This window comes from Glycine max, chromosome 2 (assembly GCF_000004515.6).
Source record: "Glycine max cultivar Williams 82 chromosome 2, Glycine_max_v4.0, whole genome shotgun sequence".
Classification (NCBI taxonomy): Eukaryota; Viridiplantae; Streptophyta; class Magnoliopsida; order Fabales; family Fabaceae; genus Glycine; species Glycine max.
In genome coordinates this window covers 46,951,733-46,971,039 of record NC_016089.4, presented here as the reverse complement: position 1 = coordinate 46,971,039, position 19,307 = coordinate 46,951,733, and the positions used below count along the sequence as shown (strand labels likewise).

The 19,307-nt window shown below is 32.5% G+C and overlaps 3 protein-coding genes across 4 annotated transcripts; 1 reads left to right on the top strand and 2 right to left on the bottom strand.

Moving 5' to 3' along the window:
* Nucleotides 1-860: 860 nt before the first annotated feature.
* LOC100811253 (protein disulfide isomerase-like 2-3) lies at nucleotides 861-4,838 on the top strand. Its single transcript, XM_003519393.5, has 9 exons — nucleotides 861-1,089; nucleotides 1,297-1,455; nucleotides 2,087-2,200; nucleotides 2,842-2,999; nucleotides 3,125-3,224; nucleotides 3,433-3,609; nucleotides 3,819-3,964; nucleotides 4,144-4,290; nucleotides 4,380-4,838. The coding sequence occupies exons 1-9, from the start codon at nucleotides 949-951 to the stop codon at nucleotides 4,552-4,554; spliced, it is 1,317 nt and encodes a 438-aa protein (XP_003519441.1). The 5' UTR covers nucleotides 861-948; the 3' UTR covers nucleotides 4,555-4,838.
* Nucleotides 4,839-5,726: 888 nt separating this feature from the next.
* LOC100810708 (centromere/kinetochore protein zw10 homolog) lies at nucleotides 5,727-12,500 on the bottom strand. 2 transcript variants are annotated; one of them, XM_006575507.4, is made up of 14 exons: nucleotides 11,761-12,500; nucleotides 11,018-11,155; nucleotides 10,725-10,883; nucleotides 10,311-10,472; nucleotides 9,735-9,968; nucleotides 9,510-9,659; nucleotides 8,719-8,811; nucleotides 8,290-8,385; nucleotides 7,915-8,043; nucleotides 7,734-7,811; nucleotides 7,399-7,557; nucleotides 7,159-7,303; nucleotides 6,989-7,071; nucleotides 5,727-6,263 (listed from the first exon to the last, which is right to left on the bottom strand). In XM_006575507.4, exons 1-14 carry the CDS (start codon nucleotides 12,307-12,309, stop codon nucleotides 6,180-6,182), a joined length of 2,259 nt encoding a protein of 752 aa, XP_006575570.1. In that variant the 5' UTR covers nucleotides 12,310-12,500; the 3' UTR covers nucleotides 5,727-6,179. The 2 variants fall into 2 exon arrangements, with proteins under 2 accessions (XP_006575570.1, XP_014625564.1); XM_014770078.3 differs by lacking the exon at nucleotides 10,311-10,472.
* A 959-nt stretch (nucleotides 12,501-13,459) lies between these two features.
* Nucleotides 13,460-17,116, bottom strand: LOC100809796 (GDSL esterase/lipase At2g04570). Its single transcript, XM_003519390.5, has 3 exons — nucleotides 16,654-17,116; nucleotides 14,756-15,245; nucleotides 13,460-14,006 (listed from the first exon to the last, which is right to left on the bottom strand). The coding sequence occupies exons 1-3, from the start codon at nucleotides 17,041-17,043 to the stop codon at nucleotides 13,810-13,812; spliced, it is 1,077 nt and encodes a 358-aa protein (XP_003519438.1). The 5' UTR covers nucleotides 17,044-17,116; the 3' UTR covers nucleotides 13,460-13,809.
* Nucleotides 17,117-19,307: the final 2,191 nt, after the last annotated feature.

The following is a 19,307-nucleotide window of genomic DNA, read 5'->3' as shown; positions in this document are numbered from 1 at the left end:
TCTTGAGTACCTAGAAAATAAGAACCTTGCTCTTAATTAGAATATGGGTATGTTTCATGTTACTTAATTTATGTTATGAAAAATAAGTAGGAATTTTTTTTTACATGTAAATTATTTATTATGCTTCAACTATTGATATATCTTGTATAGACAAAAGTGTTAAAGAGTAATTACTTTTTAAAATAAACTAGATTTATTGACCTCTATATCATACAGGAATGTTTGCATGCTTTTATTGTGAACATATAAAAAATGTTTATAAGTATTATATAGTAGAAAAAATTATGTGAAATTTCTATTAATATAAACATTTATAATAATTTGCATATTAATATGCTTGTATATAAAAATTAAAAAGAAAAAGAAATTCATGTTAATAAGTTTTTATATTCTTATAAAGTGTATCTCTAGAAAAATAGATCCCTAAATCTTAATAAGTTTTTATATGAATAGTTTTTTATATGACTATAAATGTACTTTCATATAAAATGTTTTTATGCGTGCAATACATTTTTATTTTATCATTTAAGTATATTAATAAGGGTATATGCAAAATATTAGTGTTTTTATGTGGGATTTTTATTATCCTATAATATATTTTTACTCTTATTTAAATACTATTCTTCATGTAAATACTGATGTATTTTCAATGTAAAATATTCTTACCATACAGATAAAAAAATGCCCATGGTTTTAAAAACTTTCCATGGTAATATGCTTCCTTTAATAGATTGAATTAAAGGTAAGATTTTTTTTAACATTAATCAAATTCTTTATTTTAACTTTCAAGTATGCAAGAAAGAAATTTGATTTGCCAACATGGGAGTCTGACGTGTAAATATATGATTGGATGACACACGTAGCAATAGAGAGTCCTCGATCAGAAAAACCAAGAAGGGTTCTTTCTTCCCTGCGAAGATTCAGAGTGCTAAGTGTGAGAGAAAGAAAATGCCAAAGTCTCAATTTCGAACCCCATTTCTTGTTTCTTTTTCTCTTTTGTTATTCATCTTCAACCTCACCCCTTCATACGCACTCTATGGAGCATCCACACCCGTGCTTCAACTCACTCCCTCTAACTTCAAGTCCAAGGTGAATCAAGTTTAATTTTTTTAACCCTTTCTCCAGTGCCCCGTTTCGTGATCTCACTGTTTTTGACACTTTTTTCAAATGGGTATTGCGTGGAAACGTTAAATTTCGCATCTTCGCTCTTGAAATCCATCTGGGCATGTAGAGATATCAAGTTTGATATTTTGTGGTTGTAGTTTTTTTATGACTGAAATCAAGGGTACTTGGCAGGTTCTGAATTCAAATGGAGTTGTTCTTGTTGAATTCTTTGCTCCATGGTGTGGACACTGTCAGGCTCTGACTCCTATATGGGAGAAGGCAGCTACTGTGTTGAAGGGTGTTGTTACTGTGGCAGCAATTGATGCTGATGCTCACCCGTCTTTGGCTCAGGTTTTTCTATTGTTCATTTCTTCATTAATGATGACATTTTTTATGTTTAATGAAATGTTGAAATCTATTAAATGAAGACTATGCTGTATGTGTTCTTTGGTTCTTGTAATTAGCTTTTTTCTGAATTACGAAGATTCTTTATTATATGCTTAACTTTTGTGTATAATGTACACTGGAAATACCTTTTTGTGGATCAAGCATGATGCAAAACACGGCTTTGTTATTCATAATCGTTTGAGCCCTTGGAACTGTTTCAAATAATTGGAATATGATTAATTGGATCTGATCACCTCAGCCATTTTGGATTAGTTGTTTGTTTTATGGCATATCTACATGCAAGAATATTGTATGTGTAAAGTTTTCGTATCTAGCCCCCACTCTGTATGTAAAGCAACCAAAGAATATATTACATGTACAAGATATAATATCTCTTTGGACATTCTTTTTCTGTTTCTTCTTAACATCTGCATATTTACATGAGGTTCATGTACTCCTTGTAGGTATTTTCAGTTATGGGCTGTTTTCTTCAATTTTCATTATAACTTTATATTTGAATCTGGAAGTCTAAAAAACATTTAGATTTTCACATGTGTTTGAGTGTGTAACTTTTTCTTGATTCCGTACTCTACAGGAATATGGAATTAGAGGATTTCCAACTATAAAAGTGTTTGCACCTGGAAAGCCGCCTGTTGATTACCAAGGAGCAAGAGATGTCAAACCAATTGCTGAATTTGCACTTCAACAGGTTTATTGGGATCTCTTGTGGTTTTTTTAACCTTTTTGCCACAAACGTGGTCTAATATTTATGATGTTTTATGAGAAGTGTTATTGCATGTGTCATGTTGGACTTTGGATAGAGTATATGGATGTCTTCTTTTGTAACAAACAAAACAATTTCTTGTATTTCTATGAAAAATTTAATGACTACAAAGTAAATGAGATTCTTATTAAAAATTTGAAAGGGAAATTCTTTTTACACACCACTTGGTAGTGTAGAAAATCTAAGCAGGGTGAGGATTTGGATGTATTGGGATTAGGGTTTGAGCATTGTGTGACTACTTGTAAATGCAGGTCTAAATAAATAATAATAAAAAAATTCACTCACATTCAGTTTTGAGTTATAATTCATGATTTCATGTTTGATTGACTGATGTTTGATACGTTGTTGCTCAATGGAAAGCTTTTTATAATTTTATCAGAATAATAAATAAAAATCTTAATGGGCAGACTATCACATTGTAATTGACCAATTAATTTTTGTGATTTGTTACTCATTGCTAAGTCTTTCTCCCATGTTTCTAATATGCATTTTTTTTCTGGTAGTAAACTTTAATACCATCACTCCAAAATATTGCCTCCTTATACATTCATTATCTTCATGTATAGGTAAAGGCTCTTTTGAAGGATCGGTTAAGTGGAAAAGCAACAGGAGGATCTAGTGAAAAGACAGAAACCAGTTCTTCAGTAGAATTAAACTCTGGCAACTTTGATGAATTGGTGATCAAAAGCAAAGAACTCTGGATTGTGGAATTTTTCGCACCTTGGTAAGTGCTGCCTGTGTTTCAAGATCTAATTTTCGATATCATGATCTATTGCCTGACTGAATCTAAAGTGTTCCTACTTCAGATTTGTAGCTCTAATAACATTCATCCTCTTTTATTTCCCAAAGGTGTGGACATTGTAAAAAATTAGCTCCAGAGTGGAAGAAAGCATCCAATAATTTGAAAGGGAAGGTTAAACTGGGCCATGTTGACTGTGATGCTGAAAAGGTAATCTTATATGCCTAAATAGTTGATAAGAACCAATAATAACTCCTTTGGTGGGGATCAAGATGGTCACTGCATGTTTTTTAATTTATATATTCTTATTTCTTGATAAGGAAGGGTAACAATGTAAGACTCTTAATTGCAGCCTTATTTTTTAATTTTTTATTATGCTCTTTTGTTTATATTATTCTGACAGGATATTTGTTATCAGTCTCTAATGAGCAGGTTCAAAGTTCAAGGATTCCCTACAATCTTGGTATTTGGTGCTGATAAAGATAGTCCTATTCCTTATGAAGGCGCAAGAACTGCCTCGGCTATTGAATCATTTGCATTAGAGCAGCTGGAAACAAACATTGCTCCTCCCGAAGTGACAGAGCTATACAGTCCAGTAAGCATTTTCTCTCCTACCTACTTTACTTGGTTGTGCATTGGTTTAAAAGAGAGGAATACAAGATAACGGATCTTTCTATTAAATGATTTCGATTATTAAAATAGATGCTCTATTTACTGATTTGTGTTTTTGATATAATAAATGCTCTATTTTATTTCCCTAACATGTGCTTTGCCTAAGATAATTTACATGAAACTTCTCTATAGGATGTTTTGGAAGAGAAATGTGGTTCTGCTGCAATCTGTTTTGTTGCCTTCCTTCCTGACATTTTGGATTCCAAGGCTGAGGGAAGAAACAGATATCTTCAGCAGTTATTATCAGTTGCAGAGAAGTTTAAAAGGAGTCCATACAGGCAAGTAAAAAATGAACATTTTGCTTAGATTCCACACCTTAATATCACTCTGTCAGTTAATCTCATCACATCTAAAATTGTTGATTCTGTTAATGTTGCCAATCCTTTATATATGCATATTTTAATAAATCTTTGTTGACAAATTCTTAACATTAATTGAATTTTTGTGTCGTGGACAGTTACGTCTGGGTAGCTGCAGGGAAGCAGCCAGATCTTGAGAAGAATGTGGGTGTTGGAGGGTATGGTTATCCAGCTTTAGTGGCCCTTAACCTTAAGAAAGCTGTTTATGCTCCTCTCAAGAGTGCTTTTGAACTTGACCAAATTATGTAAGTTTGTTCTTCTAGCTATATGCTAAATACTAAACACTCTATTGAGATGAACAAGTGTTTGAATTTTACCTATTTACTTTCTTCAGAGAATTTGTGAAAGAAGCTGGACGTGGAGGCAAAGGGAATTTGCCCATTGAAGGAACTCCAACAATTGTAAAGACAGAACCATGGGATGGAAAAGATGGAGAAATAATTGAGGAGGATGAGTTTTCTCTTGAAGAACTAATGGGGGAAGATGCTTCAAGCAAGGATGAGCTATGATCAATTTAGAAGAAATTTATACCAAATTAAAGTTTCAACCACCGATTTTTACGTTATTGGCAACTTGTTTCTCATGATGATTGTGATCACTGTTCTGTTTTTCCATGTTCCAATTTAAAGACCAGTCTAGTGATGAGTGATCTTATGAGGATTTTGATATGTCATTTAGTGGTACTGATATATCTCAGGAAAATGTTAGCATGTTTTGGTATTTTCTTTTCCCTCTCAATGAGCATTCAGCCAACAGGTTCAACCTTCTTAACAAAGGAATTATTTTTTATCTACCTTTTGTGTACAAATCATTAGTTATTAATAAGTATGGTGAAGATACTATTTTGACCTAAATCTCTGGCGGATCGTAGCCCCTAAGTACTAAGTAGTATATCTTTGCGAATTAGATTGAATTGATTTTAAAGAGAAATTAGGATTAGTTTAAAAGTTAAATTTGATCCAATCTAACTTAATTTAAAGTGACAATAGTTGAACCTTTTGGATTGAATGGTAAAATATATATAATAAATAAATTGTAAGACATGATAAAAAAAAGTTAAAATGTTAAAAATTTAAAATATTTCATCTATATTTAATAGTAGAATAGATTTTCAAATATATAGTAAAATAATTTTGCACAGTTTGATAATTATATTGATATATTTATATTCGAGTAGTTATTAAGGAGTTATATTTAATTAAATATATTTTTTAAAAATGCGTTTCATAATTAAGTTATGATAATTTTACAAATATATAAAAAACAAAATGTAACTGAGTTGTATTAAATTTTATAAAGGTATGTATACGTATAAATTCAATTTAGATTGGATTTTTATTTTAAAATTACATCTGAAATTTGATCCAATTCAGAATTTTTTTTTCAAATTTTTTATATTGATTTTTTTTTTCAAATTTTGTCGGATTAAACACCTCTAAAAGCGATCCCCTTTGCATCCCCACTAGAAATGTATTTATATTGTATGTTCTATGACTAGGTTTTTGGTTCGTTATGCAGTGTTATTTGTTAACTAATAATTGTCTCTGTTAAACCTCCATCCCTAGGTTATGCTGTCTTCCTAAGTCTTCCAATAGTGGTGTAACTGTCATGTAGGAAATTGTACACTGCAACCAAATGCAACATTTTTGACGTAATAATGCGAATCACAAGTCACAAGACCTGAATGAAAAATGCTATTTCCAACATTTGTGCCACAATCGTTTATCTATCAGCATCTAAAAATGGTCTCACTAAATCTGCCTTGTAGTAGTAGCATTACAAGTATATATCCGTGTTTCCTATTAATAAACAACAACTAGGATGCTGTATAATGGAAACGAGGCACAACTCTGCACCAAACCCCTCCCCAGTTTTGCTTTAAACGGAAAAGGATGGAAAAAAGAGACCATTACTTCTTCAGCAAAGACAAAAAAATCTTCATGGGGATGCCTCCTCATCAGAAAATTCATCAGCAGCTCGAAACTGCTTCAAATCTGTACTTTCTGCTATCTGTAATATTTGGAGTGGCAGCTCAAACTCGCATGATTTTTGCCTAGGTGACCGATCATCTCTGACTCTCAAACTCCAGTGTGTTCTTCGTGATTTATAAATTTAGTAGGAAGTTAGATGAATTCTAAATGCTCGCATTTTGTATCCTCCATAAACAATCTTTTCTTAAAGGTGAGTCTGTAAATATAGCTTTTATGAAATCTTCCACCTGCAAAAAAGGTCAACAATCAGATATGTAAGAAACATAGTGAGAATGCATGTGAAGAAAAAGCTTATCAAATACGGTTCTAATACAATATTTTTAAAATTGCATAACATGAATGCATTTTCAAAATCATTTTTTATAGAACAAAAAATACTGGTCAATCATATGTAATAACCCATTCAGTTATTTTTTCCTGTAGTAGCAATTTGGTTCACAATTTTTTTCCCTTTAAAAATAGGAGTATTTGAACTGGAAAGAGAAGGAAAAAAATCAAATAAAGGAAAATGAAGAAAGAATTAGTGTAATAACGAGTCCCATCGCATGAATATACAGTGAAACTCCGGGTGAAACAAATGGGATAAACCTTCTCTAAAATGAAAATGTCTCTAAAGTAAGCAAGGGTGTATTCATCCGTTAATTATATAAAGTTAAATTGCGATTCACTTTAAATTAACTGAAGATAAGCTCTTTAGAGGAGCCTTGTCCAAACAAAGTAGAACGTTATAAGGAATAATGGGAAAGAGAAAATCAGATTGAAGAATCTACATAATGTGTTTGTCAAAAAGATATATAATATATATATTGTCATTTTAGGTCACTGGCTAATTGAAGCTCTGACATAAAATAACAATCCAAGGGCAGTGAAAATAATTAACATAAATGAAGGAAAAATATATATATTGTCCCAATAAGACCAAGAAATAAAGTCATCAATAACCAAATGATACCTCAGTTATTGTAAAGCCACAAGAGAGCAATTCTTTATTCTCCCAATATGCTGTAATGGATTTTAAAGGCATATCTAATAATTCTGAGGCAAATGAAAGATCATGGATGAGTCAATGATAATCAAACCAACATCTTTAAAAGAAATAATTAAGAAGATGCCTTTGCATGCCTGATAGTTTACGGATTTTACGTAAGGATGGGATAAGATCTTCAAGAGACTCTGCAGGGAACTCATGTAAATTCTGTTCTCCAGGGGCCAGAGACTCAAATAATGATGACAAGTTTTCCAGCATTAAATAAATAAGTCTTTGTAGCTGAAAATATGAGTGGAATAATGCTTAGACCAACAAATGAAATACAATGGTGCAACTACAAGCATTAATTAGTTGTATTATGGTATACATTCTACCTGTAAAGTTTCCTCTGCAGCTATGTCATCTAACAGAAGTATATCTCTAGCAATTCTTGAGAAAACTGACTCTAAGACTGTACACATGCTTCTCCTGTAAGTTGAAGGCAGCAAAAGTGGCTCCCATATGATATGTACTTTTTCCAGAATGAAAACAACCTAATCAAGTACACTCAGTCATGTCATTTGTGAAACTAGAAAGACATCAACTAATACTAGTAACCTATGTAATAAATCTCTCCAAAAAAAGGAACAAAGGAAATGAGGCATAAAAAAAAATATGGGATAACAAATGGTAATGTATTGTAGACATATTATACAGACAAGAAAATTACCTGGTCTATGCTGAATTTAGCTGACTCAAACTGTTTCATCTGATGAGTATTCTGAAATCCATCAGCACCATCTATAGCCTATAACATGGGCACATGTGGAAAAGTGCAGGTCAGTAAGGCAAAGTGTCAACTATTAGTAAGATATCGCTAGATGCTTCAAGCATTTCAATAAAGAAAGTACCTCCTTCAAATTATAAATAACAAGGTGAACTTGTCTCTGCAATATTTCTTCTGCCAACAGCTGAAATCTTGGAGCTAAATCAACAAACACAGCATGCTCCTTCATGGAACTTGGAAAGTCTGTTCGATACTGAGAAAAGAGCATAATGCATGAGCCAAGAAAAAAAAAAACCTAACAAAAAATAAACAAGGTATGTTTTCCTTGACTCATTTGAGGCATTGACCCCAGTAATGTTTTAAGCAAATAATACAAACTAACATTAAAATAAACCAGGAATTTAAAGAAAAACTTTTTTTTTTGGTTAAAACTTAAAGAATAGTAAATTATTTAAATATTGTAAATTTACTTCATCCTCAGTTATTCAAGCATGTATACCTCAAATGCAAACCCAAGAATCTCCTGGGAGAGATAAAGACAGTCATTATGCAACAGAATGGCTACTTGATTGATGCCATTGAGCTGCCTCTCTAGCTTCACAAATCAAAAACAAAAGTTATTACTGTAAGCTGACAGTATACACAGACAACAACTAACCCAAATACACTGGTAGCCTTGACATATACAACAAGTTAACATCATAAAGAACATAAATCCTCCACATGTATTGGATAATGGATATCATTTATAGGTAATAGGTAATCTCAACCAAAGATCAGGAAAGGTATTAATATTAGCACAAATGACATTACTCTAGAATTCATAATTATATTGGCCATAAACTTGCATTACTCTAGAATTCACCCCATAAAATCAATCCATGATGAAAGAAATACTAAGTAGTGCCACTGGTTTACATGGACTAACCTTGACAGGGACAACTACTTCATAAAGTAGTACAGCATCTCTAGCTGTGTGATAAAATTCAAAAGCAACTCTTGTAGATGACAGGCAAACATCCTGGGCAAATTTTCATTTGCATTGATCAGCTGCACTATTAATATTAAAATATTTGTAGGCCAATAAACTGAAAATGTTTAAATGGATGTTAATTAAATTAAGAGTATTAGTATGGCTCAATAATCAAACAATTAACATTACAGTATTAGTAACATGAAAGAAAAGAAAAACAAAGAGTGCACTTTGTCATCAACTGTCTAATCCCTATATTCAAAGATGACACCATTGCAGGTTAATAGGTGAGGTGAATAATATTGTTAGCAGGCCCCCTAGTTTTGAGCTACTGGAAGAGCACTATGAACCTCGAACGAAAGTAACAGGTTAGAGACTTTCGGCTGAAACCTAATTGTTATGATAATATTCCATCAGCACCCTTAACTATATACCATTCACAGGTGTTTTTCAGTGGGACCAATTCTAGATCCCTCTTCTAACTATTCTAAAACATGTTAAGAACTAACTGGGGAGGTGGAGTTTATCATTTTGTATACTTTTCTTTCAATTTATCAGCTGTACAGCAATTGTTACAGTCAGGCCGCAATGAGAATGACCTCTATAGGAAATAACTCGATCATGATAGACCTGGTAAAACTAGCGTACATCTACTGATTGAAACAGTATATATATAGTCCACAGTTTATATTTCAAATAAAATATGCTGCATAGTGTAAAATATTTCATTATTCTGGATGGTATACCTGTAGCGTCTGATGAACTAGCTCCATCAATTGTTTGGCTGCTTTGGATACTAGACACCTCTGTGATAAGAAAAGCAAATCTACCACATGGCTGGATGACTGGGCAGAAGTTTCATCACTCTTCCAAACAGAACCATCCCTTGTATACTCCTACAGAAACATTCTTGATAAATAATTAAAAATCACAATAGCAAAAAGAAGAATTTTCCCAGTCAGGAAACTCACTTGAGGAATTGAAAAGTCACATTCTAGAAGCAGATTTCTAGCGTTAGCCAAGATCTCTGTCTTTTTCTTAAATGCAAAGTGAACCTCAACATTTTCAGCAAAATTGCTCAGCCTGTTATCTTTGTCATCTGATTCTGAAATGTACATAAGCTCTTTTAAAGCCATCTCAAATTTAGATGTACAAGCAATGATCTTCTGAAAGTCAGGAAGTTTTGATGCATCTGTTGGGACAACCTGAAATCAGACATCTCGAGTGACTATCTGCAAATTATTAGATACGCACAGCACTTTCCCTCTGGCTTTCAGATACTACAACTAACCACTAATAATTGTTCTAGATCACAAGATAGACAAGATTCAGAGTAATCTTTTTTTGTTGGTAGGGATGGTAGAAATCAAATGCACTTGAATATTATAAGGCAACAACAGCATTCAATCCAATTTCAATTGAAATCAAAGAAATGGTATTTTTATGGATATTGGATACACATCCTTAGAGTTGTTTCAAAGCACAGGATGCATGTATGCGGTCTTCGTTCAATCAAGTTTCTAATGGCATAGGGCTGAAGAGTAAACCTTCGAAAGAAAGCTAGATATTATTAGCTCTGATATCCTAGGCCATGTCAACCGTCCAAAACATCGCATCCAAGAACTTTTCTGGAAGCAAATACTTCTGTAAATAAATTTGATAAACAGCAGAATCCCTGAATAGAGAAACTCTCCATCCAAATATTCAAACTGCAAAATGAAAATTAGATATTTAGAAATAACATACCAGTTAAATGACAATGCTTCCTAATTTATTTAAGAAAATCCCAACTAAAAAATTGAGAATGCTGTCCATGAATAAACCAATAACACAGGAAGGCAACTAGGCAAGCAACACCGTCCCCTGCCAAAGGTGCAGGCGGGTGTCTCTGTCATAAAATGGCAAAGCATGAGCAATAGAATTGATTTTATGACCCTAACATATCATACTCACGGACTCACCTTACTATCTGGTGATGGAACTATCTTCAGTAAAGCCAATTCTTGATGCAGTTCCTCGAGAAATGAAAGAGGTCGTCCATGATTTACAAAAGGAGTAATAACATACTTGATCATCAAATCAGCAACTTTAGCAAGCCCATACTCTAGAATACCAACTACCTAAAAAATGACATAAATTAGAGGACGAACAAATAAATTCAACAGAGCTCATCAATTTCTAACTTTACAACAGCACAACAGGAATAGAATACAATGTTCCAAATAGAGTACGGGAATATAATGTATTAACTTACATCCATTGCCTCCAGAACTGTTTGTAATTGAATCCCATTCACATTCTCAACTTCTAAGTGATACTTGATTTCAACTTGATTCAAATCCCCATCAAATCGTACTGCCTTTTCCATAAAGTTCACGAGGACCTCTTGAATCTACAAACCCAAATCGAATTCCTCTAAAAACAATCACAAACTATCCAACCATCATTTACTATGGCACAGATCACATGAATTGATTGTATTGTCAAACATATCAACGAAAATATAATTCAACCACAAAATCGCATAAAGTGTTTCCTACACAGTTTATCATCACCAATGACATCATTATATGATCATTATCATCATCATTATGTTTAGTTGAAAAATTTCCGAGTAAAATATACTTGGCTGAATTCAAACTTCATAAATAAGTTCCCAGACCAATGGTAACCACAGGATACTAAGCATTTTATTTACATACAACTGAGTACTTAGCCTTGAAATATGAAAAAAAATAAAAATGAACAAAACCATTAGTTATTTTTTTTTATTGCACATTCCCATACATCAATGCTGATTTCCATTCCTTTAACACTCCATTGTCAATGCATTTGAAATTACCACTTACCAAAACCTATTTCAGTTTCAACATTCTGAAAGGCTTTATCTCAATCGGTACACATTCAAAGCACCAAATTCACGCATTAACACATAACTACAAACCTAATGCACCAAACCGAACCACAAAAAACTGCAACAAGAAAGTAGAGCAGCACCTCTTCAAAGCACTGAGACCACTCCTTCCTCAACAAGCCATACACCAAAGGCTCCCTATCATCCTCATCACCAATCCTCAGCGCCACCTTCAACTCCTTCAACCCTTGCGCCGCGAATTCGAATCTTCCACTCTTCAACGCTTCCCTCACACTCTCCAATCTCTGGTTCAGCGCCACAACGGTTCCGACCAATCCCAGCAGCTCCTTCTTCATCTTCAGCTCCTCCTTCTTCGACTTCGTCTCCGACACGATCTCGCGCACCTCGGCATCGATCGGGTGGTCGGAGAGGAGGCCGAGGATGGCGGAAACATCATCGGAGACCTCGCGCGTCTGCGAAACGGTGTCGTTACAAAGAGAGAAGAGGCGCGCGAAGTCTTCGTGGTGCGAGACAAGGTAGGACTGCACCTGAGAACGGATCTGGAAGGACTGCGACTCCAGGCGCTGGATCAGGAGACGGAGATCCGGCGCTGAGAGAGGGGAGTTAGGGTCCGAGAGGTCCTGCGCCGAGAGGAGGTCGCGAACGTTGATCGAGCCGAAGAGAGACTCCATCGACGGCGATGGCACGGTGGCGAAGACGGCGGAGACTGCTAACGTGCGCTTGGAGTGTGTTTGTGTCGGGGTGTTCACGGTGGCGAGATGGGAGCGTTTGGACTTTTGCTTTTGATGTGCCTGACTCAGTATGACCCAACCGGGCCTGGCCCATAGTGGAAATTAACTTCCTCATTAATACTAATGATTTTTGAATGACTAATTATTTTTTATAAAGTTAATTTTGAAATCATCTAATCTTTGTTTGAATATATTTTTCTAAAATAAATTAATAATAAAAATTAACATGCAATTATTTATCCAACAAAAAAAATTAACACGATTGTTGCTTCTCATTTGCGTGCGTAAGCTTTAAAAGTTGTAGTTGGTTGTTGAAGATTTATTTGTGCAATATAACTTGAGTCCCTTATATTAACAGATGGATATCTAATTACCACATTTTCATTCCTTTTTTTTACACAACAGAGAGAGAGAGAGAGGTTGGTTCAGTCCAAGGGTTGCATACACCAAAACATTCCTAAATTCAAATTATAAGCCATATTTGTTAATCATGGATGGTGGGCGGCCAGTTGAGTTTTCAATCATTTAGTCATGTATATGATTCATCACAATTTTGTGAGTTAAGCAGCCTAACTTGATGCAGCATATAAACTCTCATTGGTCACTTTTGTGCTTGCTTGCTAGCAGTTTTATATTTAGTTTTGTTATGAAAGCGGAAAAATTGGCTTTATTAGTTTCATAGTTAGGTGTTGGTTGTACTAATGCACTTTCTCAAAAGTCAAAAGTTGTATGACAGCATAATAAACTTGACAATTACAAGCGATTATGACTTTGAGGAAATGTTCATGTACCGTTTTGGTTTTTAAAGAACATTTACATTTCAAAAGTGATAGATGCCCTAGAAATGGTATCTAATTATTAAGATACTGATAATAAATAATAAAGTGTTAATATGAAGTAATTATCATTCAGCTGTGAAACTGAGTTTGGATGAATTTAAGTTTAACAAGTGAGTTCATGGTAAATTGATTAATTAGGTTTAGATAGTTTCTGTAAAGTGAATTTGGCAATGAGGTAGGCATTTGATTTTGCCTATAAACAATTTCACCTCAAACTAAAAACAGGAAATTATCTCTCTCGGAATCTGACATTTCCAAACCATGGATAGATATTACAACTATAGGCTACAAACTATAGACCCATCATAATAGGACATATATATATATATATATATATAGGAAAACATACATGGAGGACACTGGATCTAGTAAAGTGCCTGAAAAGTATAAATACTATATATATTGTTCAAAACAAAACGACTTATTTCTAATTATCAGCACATCATATCATATGGTGGATGTGCTGTATTGACATTTTTATATATGTACACATCGACATGCAGTCATTCATAGAAAGCCCAAATGGCACTTTATAATGAATGTGCAAACATGAAGAGATACTAGTACATAAATAAAATTTCACTTGTAGTTATTAATTTATTTATTGTAAGAATTGATATAAAACACGCAGCACCACGTACTTTGCAACGATACTATTTGTCATCTCAGTTGGATGGAAAGAGTCCCAAAACACGTATTTGGAAGCATCTGTGCAACTGAACATTTGGCCCCTGCTGCATGCATAACCCATCTCAAACATTCCAGTAGCACAACACGCCACTGAGGTCGATTCAAACCCTGTAGAGAGAAAAATTAATGAATTAATGCACATCTCATAATCAATTTTATATTAAGAGTTTGAGAGATGTCTACTCAGTGTATAGGTTTTTATACAATTAACTAATCAAAACTTGGTAAAAGTTTTAAATTAATTATTTAAAAGTTAACCAATTTAGTTTGTAGGCTTAAATATGTTTGAGGTATCGATAAATGACTCAATTTTGTTCTAGATGCTTAATAAAAGTTTTTGTTATTTTGAGTTTTCAATATATTAAAATTTTTGTTTTGAGTCAGTATCATCATAAGTGATAACGTGTTATCTTATAAGTTAATCTTTCAAACATTATCATCAATTAATAGTATTACGTTATAACTTTACTGATAATTGAAACTTACACCAAAAATTTTAATATATGAGAAGTTTGAAATAATAATTTTTTTATTAGAGATCAGAATAAAATTTCACTTAGGAGATATCTTAAAAATATCTGAACCTAGTTTGTAATTACTAGATGATTATAAAAAAAAATTTACATTCTCAATGCATATTTTATTTATTCATATCTTATTGATTTTGTCATTGTTATTATTAAAGATAGAAACAGTGTATAAAACTAAGAATGAATCAAGTGGAAAATTGTAAGGGGGCATAGTGAAAAAAAAAATATTTGGGAGGAGGAAGGTGCCAATTATCTGAAACAGAAAAAGGGAGAGAAAGAGACAATATTATCTTAAACATGCATGCATGGTTTAGGATAACAACATACCATAAAGTTGAGGTCTTTTTATGATACTCAACATAATGTAATATGGATTAGAAAACACCAATTTGAGTCCAGGGAGCTCTTGGTTGAGCTTAATGGTCAAATTCTTGAGCCTATTATTGAACTCCAATGCTATGTTATTGTATCTTGCAACACAATCATTCCCACCAGCAATACTTGTGGTCCTTTCTAGAGGCAAACATCCCATGGGAGGTAACCCTCCTAGGGAAACCTTCCTAGCACCAAGACCATAGAGGCTCCTTATGAAGTTCTCAGCTATGCCAGCAAGAAAATTTTGGTACTGTTGGGGTGTGAATTGAGATGCTCTACCAGGCATGGTGTAGTAGTTCTCAAGGAAGTCATTTGTTCCAAGACTCATAAGGTGTAATGCTTCAGCTATGGTATCCTTTGCCTTGCTTTCACCAAGATATGCACTTAAATTCTTTTGGTATCCCTTGTAGTACTCTAATTGCTTCCATAGTGGTATCACAGACTGCAACCAAAATTGTGATTTGCATAATTATATTATATGTTGGACAATGGACTCATAAGCTTCATTTTTTAATTTCAGATTTTAACAAAAAAAAATTAAAAACAAAAAGTATTTTTTTAAAAAAATTTCCTATTAGTTTGACAGAGAAGAGAAACATCGGAGACGCAAAGAGGAAGTAGCAGTGCGGAGATAGTTGAAAAGATCGAGAAAAAATTATATGTGATGTAACTCTACATATGTACAATCTTGTATATCAAATTTAAATATATTCTTTTGAAAGTGACATTATTTTTTTAGATTAATTTTACTCAAAAATTAATTTTTTTATATTAGAATTCATTCTTAAATTTAAATATTTTACATAAATTTTAAACATCTTTCTTAAAATGTTAATTTTTTAATCTATATTATTTGTTTTAGATTTTTCTAATCTAAAATGCATATTTTAATCGTAATTGATTTTTTTAACACTTTTAGTTTATAATTTTAAATTTGACTTAACTTTAAAATATATATTTTATTTATTCACTAAAATTAAGTTAAACTAAACATGCTTATATAGAATATAGATAAATAATTTAAACAAACATAAAAATAGCTATATCTAATAAAATGGAAATAAGGGGTTTAGCTTCTCTAAATTATGGATAATGCATTTCAGTGAATAAATAATAATTCCTCTAAAAAAATGATAATTATAATGGTTGATTTTTTTAATAAACGGTCAAAATTTTAATAACATATGTTATAATTTTTTATCATAAAAATGTTGTGATCTATTTGGATCGATGAGAGGAAAGAAAAAAATATAGGTGATGATATTTTTTTTTATTAAAAAGGAAGTAAAATAACAAAAAAAAAGTTAATTTCTATAAAAAAAATTGTTTTAATTTAAATTTCAAAATTTATCTATCTCTCTTTCTTTTCCTTTGAAGCAAAACAAGGGAAAAAATTATGTAATTTGAATTAATTTTATATGTCTCTTAAAAAAACTTCGTGTCTATGTTTTGCTCATTTATTCAAAGCAAACAAAATATTATTTTCTAAATAGAGATCCATAACAATAATAACCATCATGTTATTCACAGAGAGAAAAACATAAAAAGATGATATTATGTGATAAAAAATAATAAAAAAAATGAAAGATATCGACTAACATTTTAAGGAGAATGATCGTAAAAAACAAAATAAAATTAAGGAGAATGGAGTGTCTACAAATCATTACTTTTCAAAAATAATAAATTTGAGACACGGCAATATCCCAGCCACCAAGAAAAAGAAAAGAGAGATATCAAAAATAATAAATTTGAGACACGGCAATATCCCAGCCACCAAGAAAAAGAAAAGAGAGATATTATTGAAAAAGTAAAACATGCATGGTTTCATTCTTGAAAAGAACACGAGTTACCAGCACATCTGAAGTTGCATTATCATAACCAGTTGCTGCAGAAGCAAAAGTGACCCCACTTGCAAAATCTGAAATATTATACTTAGGATCCAAGTATGCTGGCACATAAGGTTTCAGCCCAAAAGACTCTGATATAAAATCCGTAGGTATTCTCCCATTGCAGAACCTCCCAGTGGCTTTTCCACCTTCAAAGTCACGCCCATATGGCTGGAAATTGCTCCGTGCAATGGTGGGGATGAAGTTGTTGTTGCCGGCGTCGACGGAGGAGTCACCGAAGACGATCACCGCGGAAACCTTGGCACTAGTCTCGGCCACTAGGGAGAGCAAATGGAGAACCACAATGTGAGAGCATAGTAGTAGTGGTGTTGTTTTTCTTTGCCCTTTTTCCATTATTGTGTGAGTGTATGTGTTGTTGTAGGGTGACTTCGGAGTGTGCTAGGGAAGTGAGCTTGTGACAAAATAAATATTGGTTAGGACTATTTATGGAACTTTGATCTTTTGGTGTTTGGGTGAAGAAGTTGTTGGAAACCATAATTGCCAAGACATGACCACAGATATCTAGGGATGGGACGAGCATTCAAAGTGGGGTAATTAATGGTTGTTTAAATTTTACATTTCTTTTTTTGGAAAAACAGTTGACGTATTTTTGTAAATATATATAACAAAATAAAACCTTTTTTTCAAAGAAGAGATAATTATATTAAATCATACTGAATGAAATTAAGATACAATTGATACGTAAAAGACGTTGATAAAAAAATTGAGGACAAACATAAAAGATTTAGATGTCCTAAGTAAAGAGTGGAGAACTTAATTAACTTATCTGCTTATGAATTAAATAATACAGTTTTCGAAATAGAAAATTTGACAAACAAAAAATCATTTTTTCAATAAATGTTAATGTTAGCATAGTTGGTAATGAAGATACTCATATATATCTCATAAGTTTAATTTTTGTTATTGATGTAAAAAAGTAAATAATCTATAAATACATTGAGTCTTGATGTTTATTTTGACTCTATCGAGGTTCTAGAATTCAATTCATCTTAATTTTTTTTTATAAAAAACATCACTTAATTTTTTATTTTTCCAACTTAGAAAATTTATAAAAGAAATTGTGCAAATAAAATTTTGTTATTACTAAATTCTTAAAAAAAATTAAGAAACAGGTGAAAATAATATATTTTTATAAGCATTAAAAATATATTAAGCAAAAGAGCTGAATACCACCTACCTATGCTAAATATGACGCGTGCCATCATGTGAATGACCCGGAGAAAAGATGGACTTGTGCAACGTATATCATAAATCTTATAGTGCGGGATTTTACGTGATGAATTTATGTGAGTGGAAAAATAAATACAAACATATTAAATGAACAGATCTTACAAATTCTCACTAGATCCTACAATGTATTGGTATTTCTCTCATGACACCATGTACAAGACTTACGTATAACGTTCAATTCACACGAAAAAGTCTTAATTCCGCAGAGAATAGAACTATCTAGATGCACGAGGATGACCACCCAACGTACAAAATTTACTTAGAGAGTCCATTTATATACACTATATACATGTCACAATTTTGTTAGAGAAATATGCATGATAGAGCTAAAATATTATAGAGATCTCTATTGGGGAACAATTAAATTATATATCTATCATTATTTTAAGACACTATACTTAATTATCACATCTGTATTTATATAGAACAACAGGAAGGTTTCATAGTATCATGGCCAACAGCATTTGGTGTGTTATGTGAAGTAAAACTTTTATGGTATGAAACAAGCTCTAAAATAATGCTACAAAAATTTCGAACTTTCTATGGTCTAACATAATTTTTAGAAGACTTTACCACTACTTTTGTGAAAATCTATAAAAGTGGTGAGTCCATCGAACCAGTATTTACATGTTGGTAATACGTTGATTGTTGAGAAAAATAAAAATGAGGTCACTTGTTCTCGAGAAAACATCGAGCAAATTATTTGTCATAAAAGATCTAGTGCAGTGAAAAAGATTCTTGGAATACAAATATTTCAAGAAATAATAGCTAATTAATATATATCTTCAAAACGATCCTCCAAGACCTAAGGAGAAGAGGGTTAAAAAGCAATGGCACAGTCGCAAGCATGTTCCTACACATATTTACAACATATTTAGAAATATTTTCTTAAAAAATGAATTATTTCATTTATTTGTCATATATCAAAATTTATTTTCTTTTTGGTCATCCTTCTAGATTGTGTCACCTAGTCAGAAAGAGGGAGAGCCTTCTTACAAAGGAGAGTCATTCTGAATTGGTGTAAAGCTGAACATTTATGCATGACTCACCATGCAAAACCATAAATAAGTTTGTGAGTTCGAGTTGTCCACTTCCATTGCATGTGGATTGATGAATTACATTCAACCAAATTCGTACATTAATAAAATGGTGGGAAATAAATGGTAGTAGCTGCACGAGACCGCAATCACCACATTTTTATATTCTTCTATAAAATTTTCAGGTGATCGACAAGAGTCTTTTCTTGTTAATTTCAAGGTCATGATGTATCAGAAAACTCTGCAGCTATTTGTAATTATATTATAACTCGTCTCCTGACAAAGGAAAATCTTAAATTTTTATATATTTTTAAATATCGTATTTTTCAT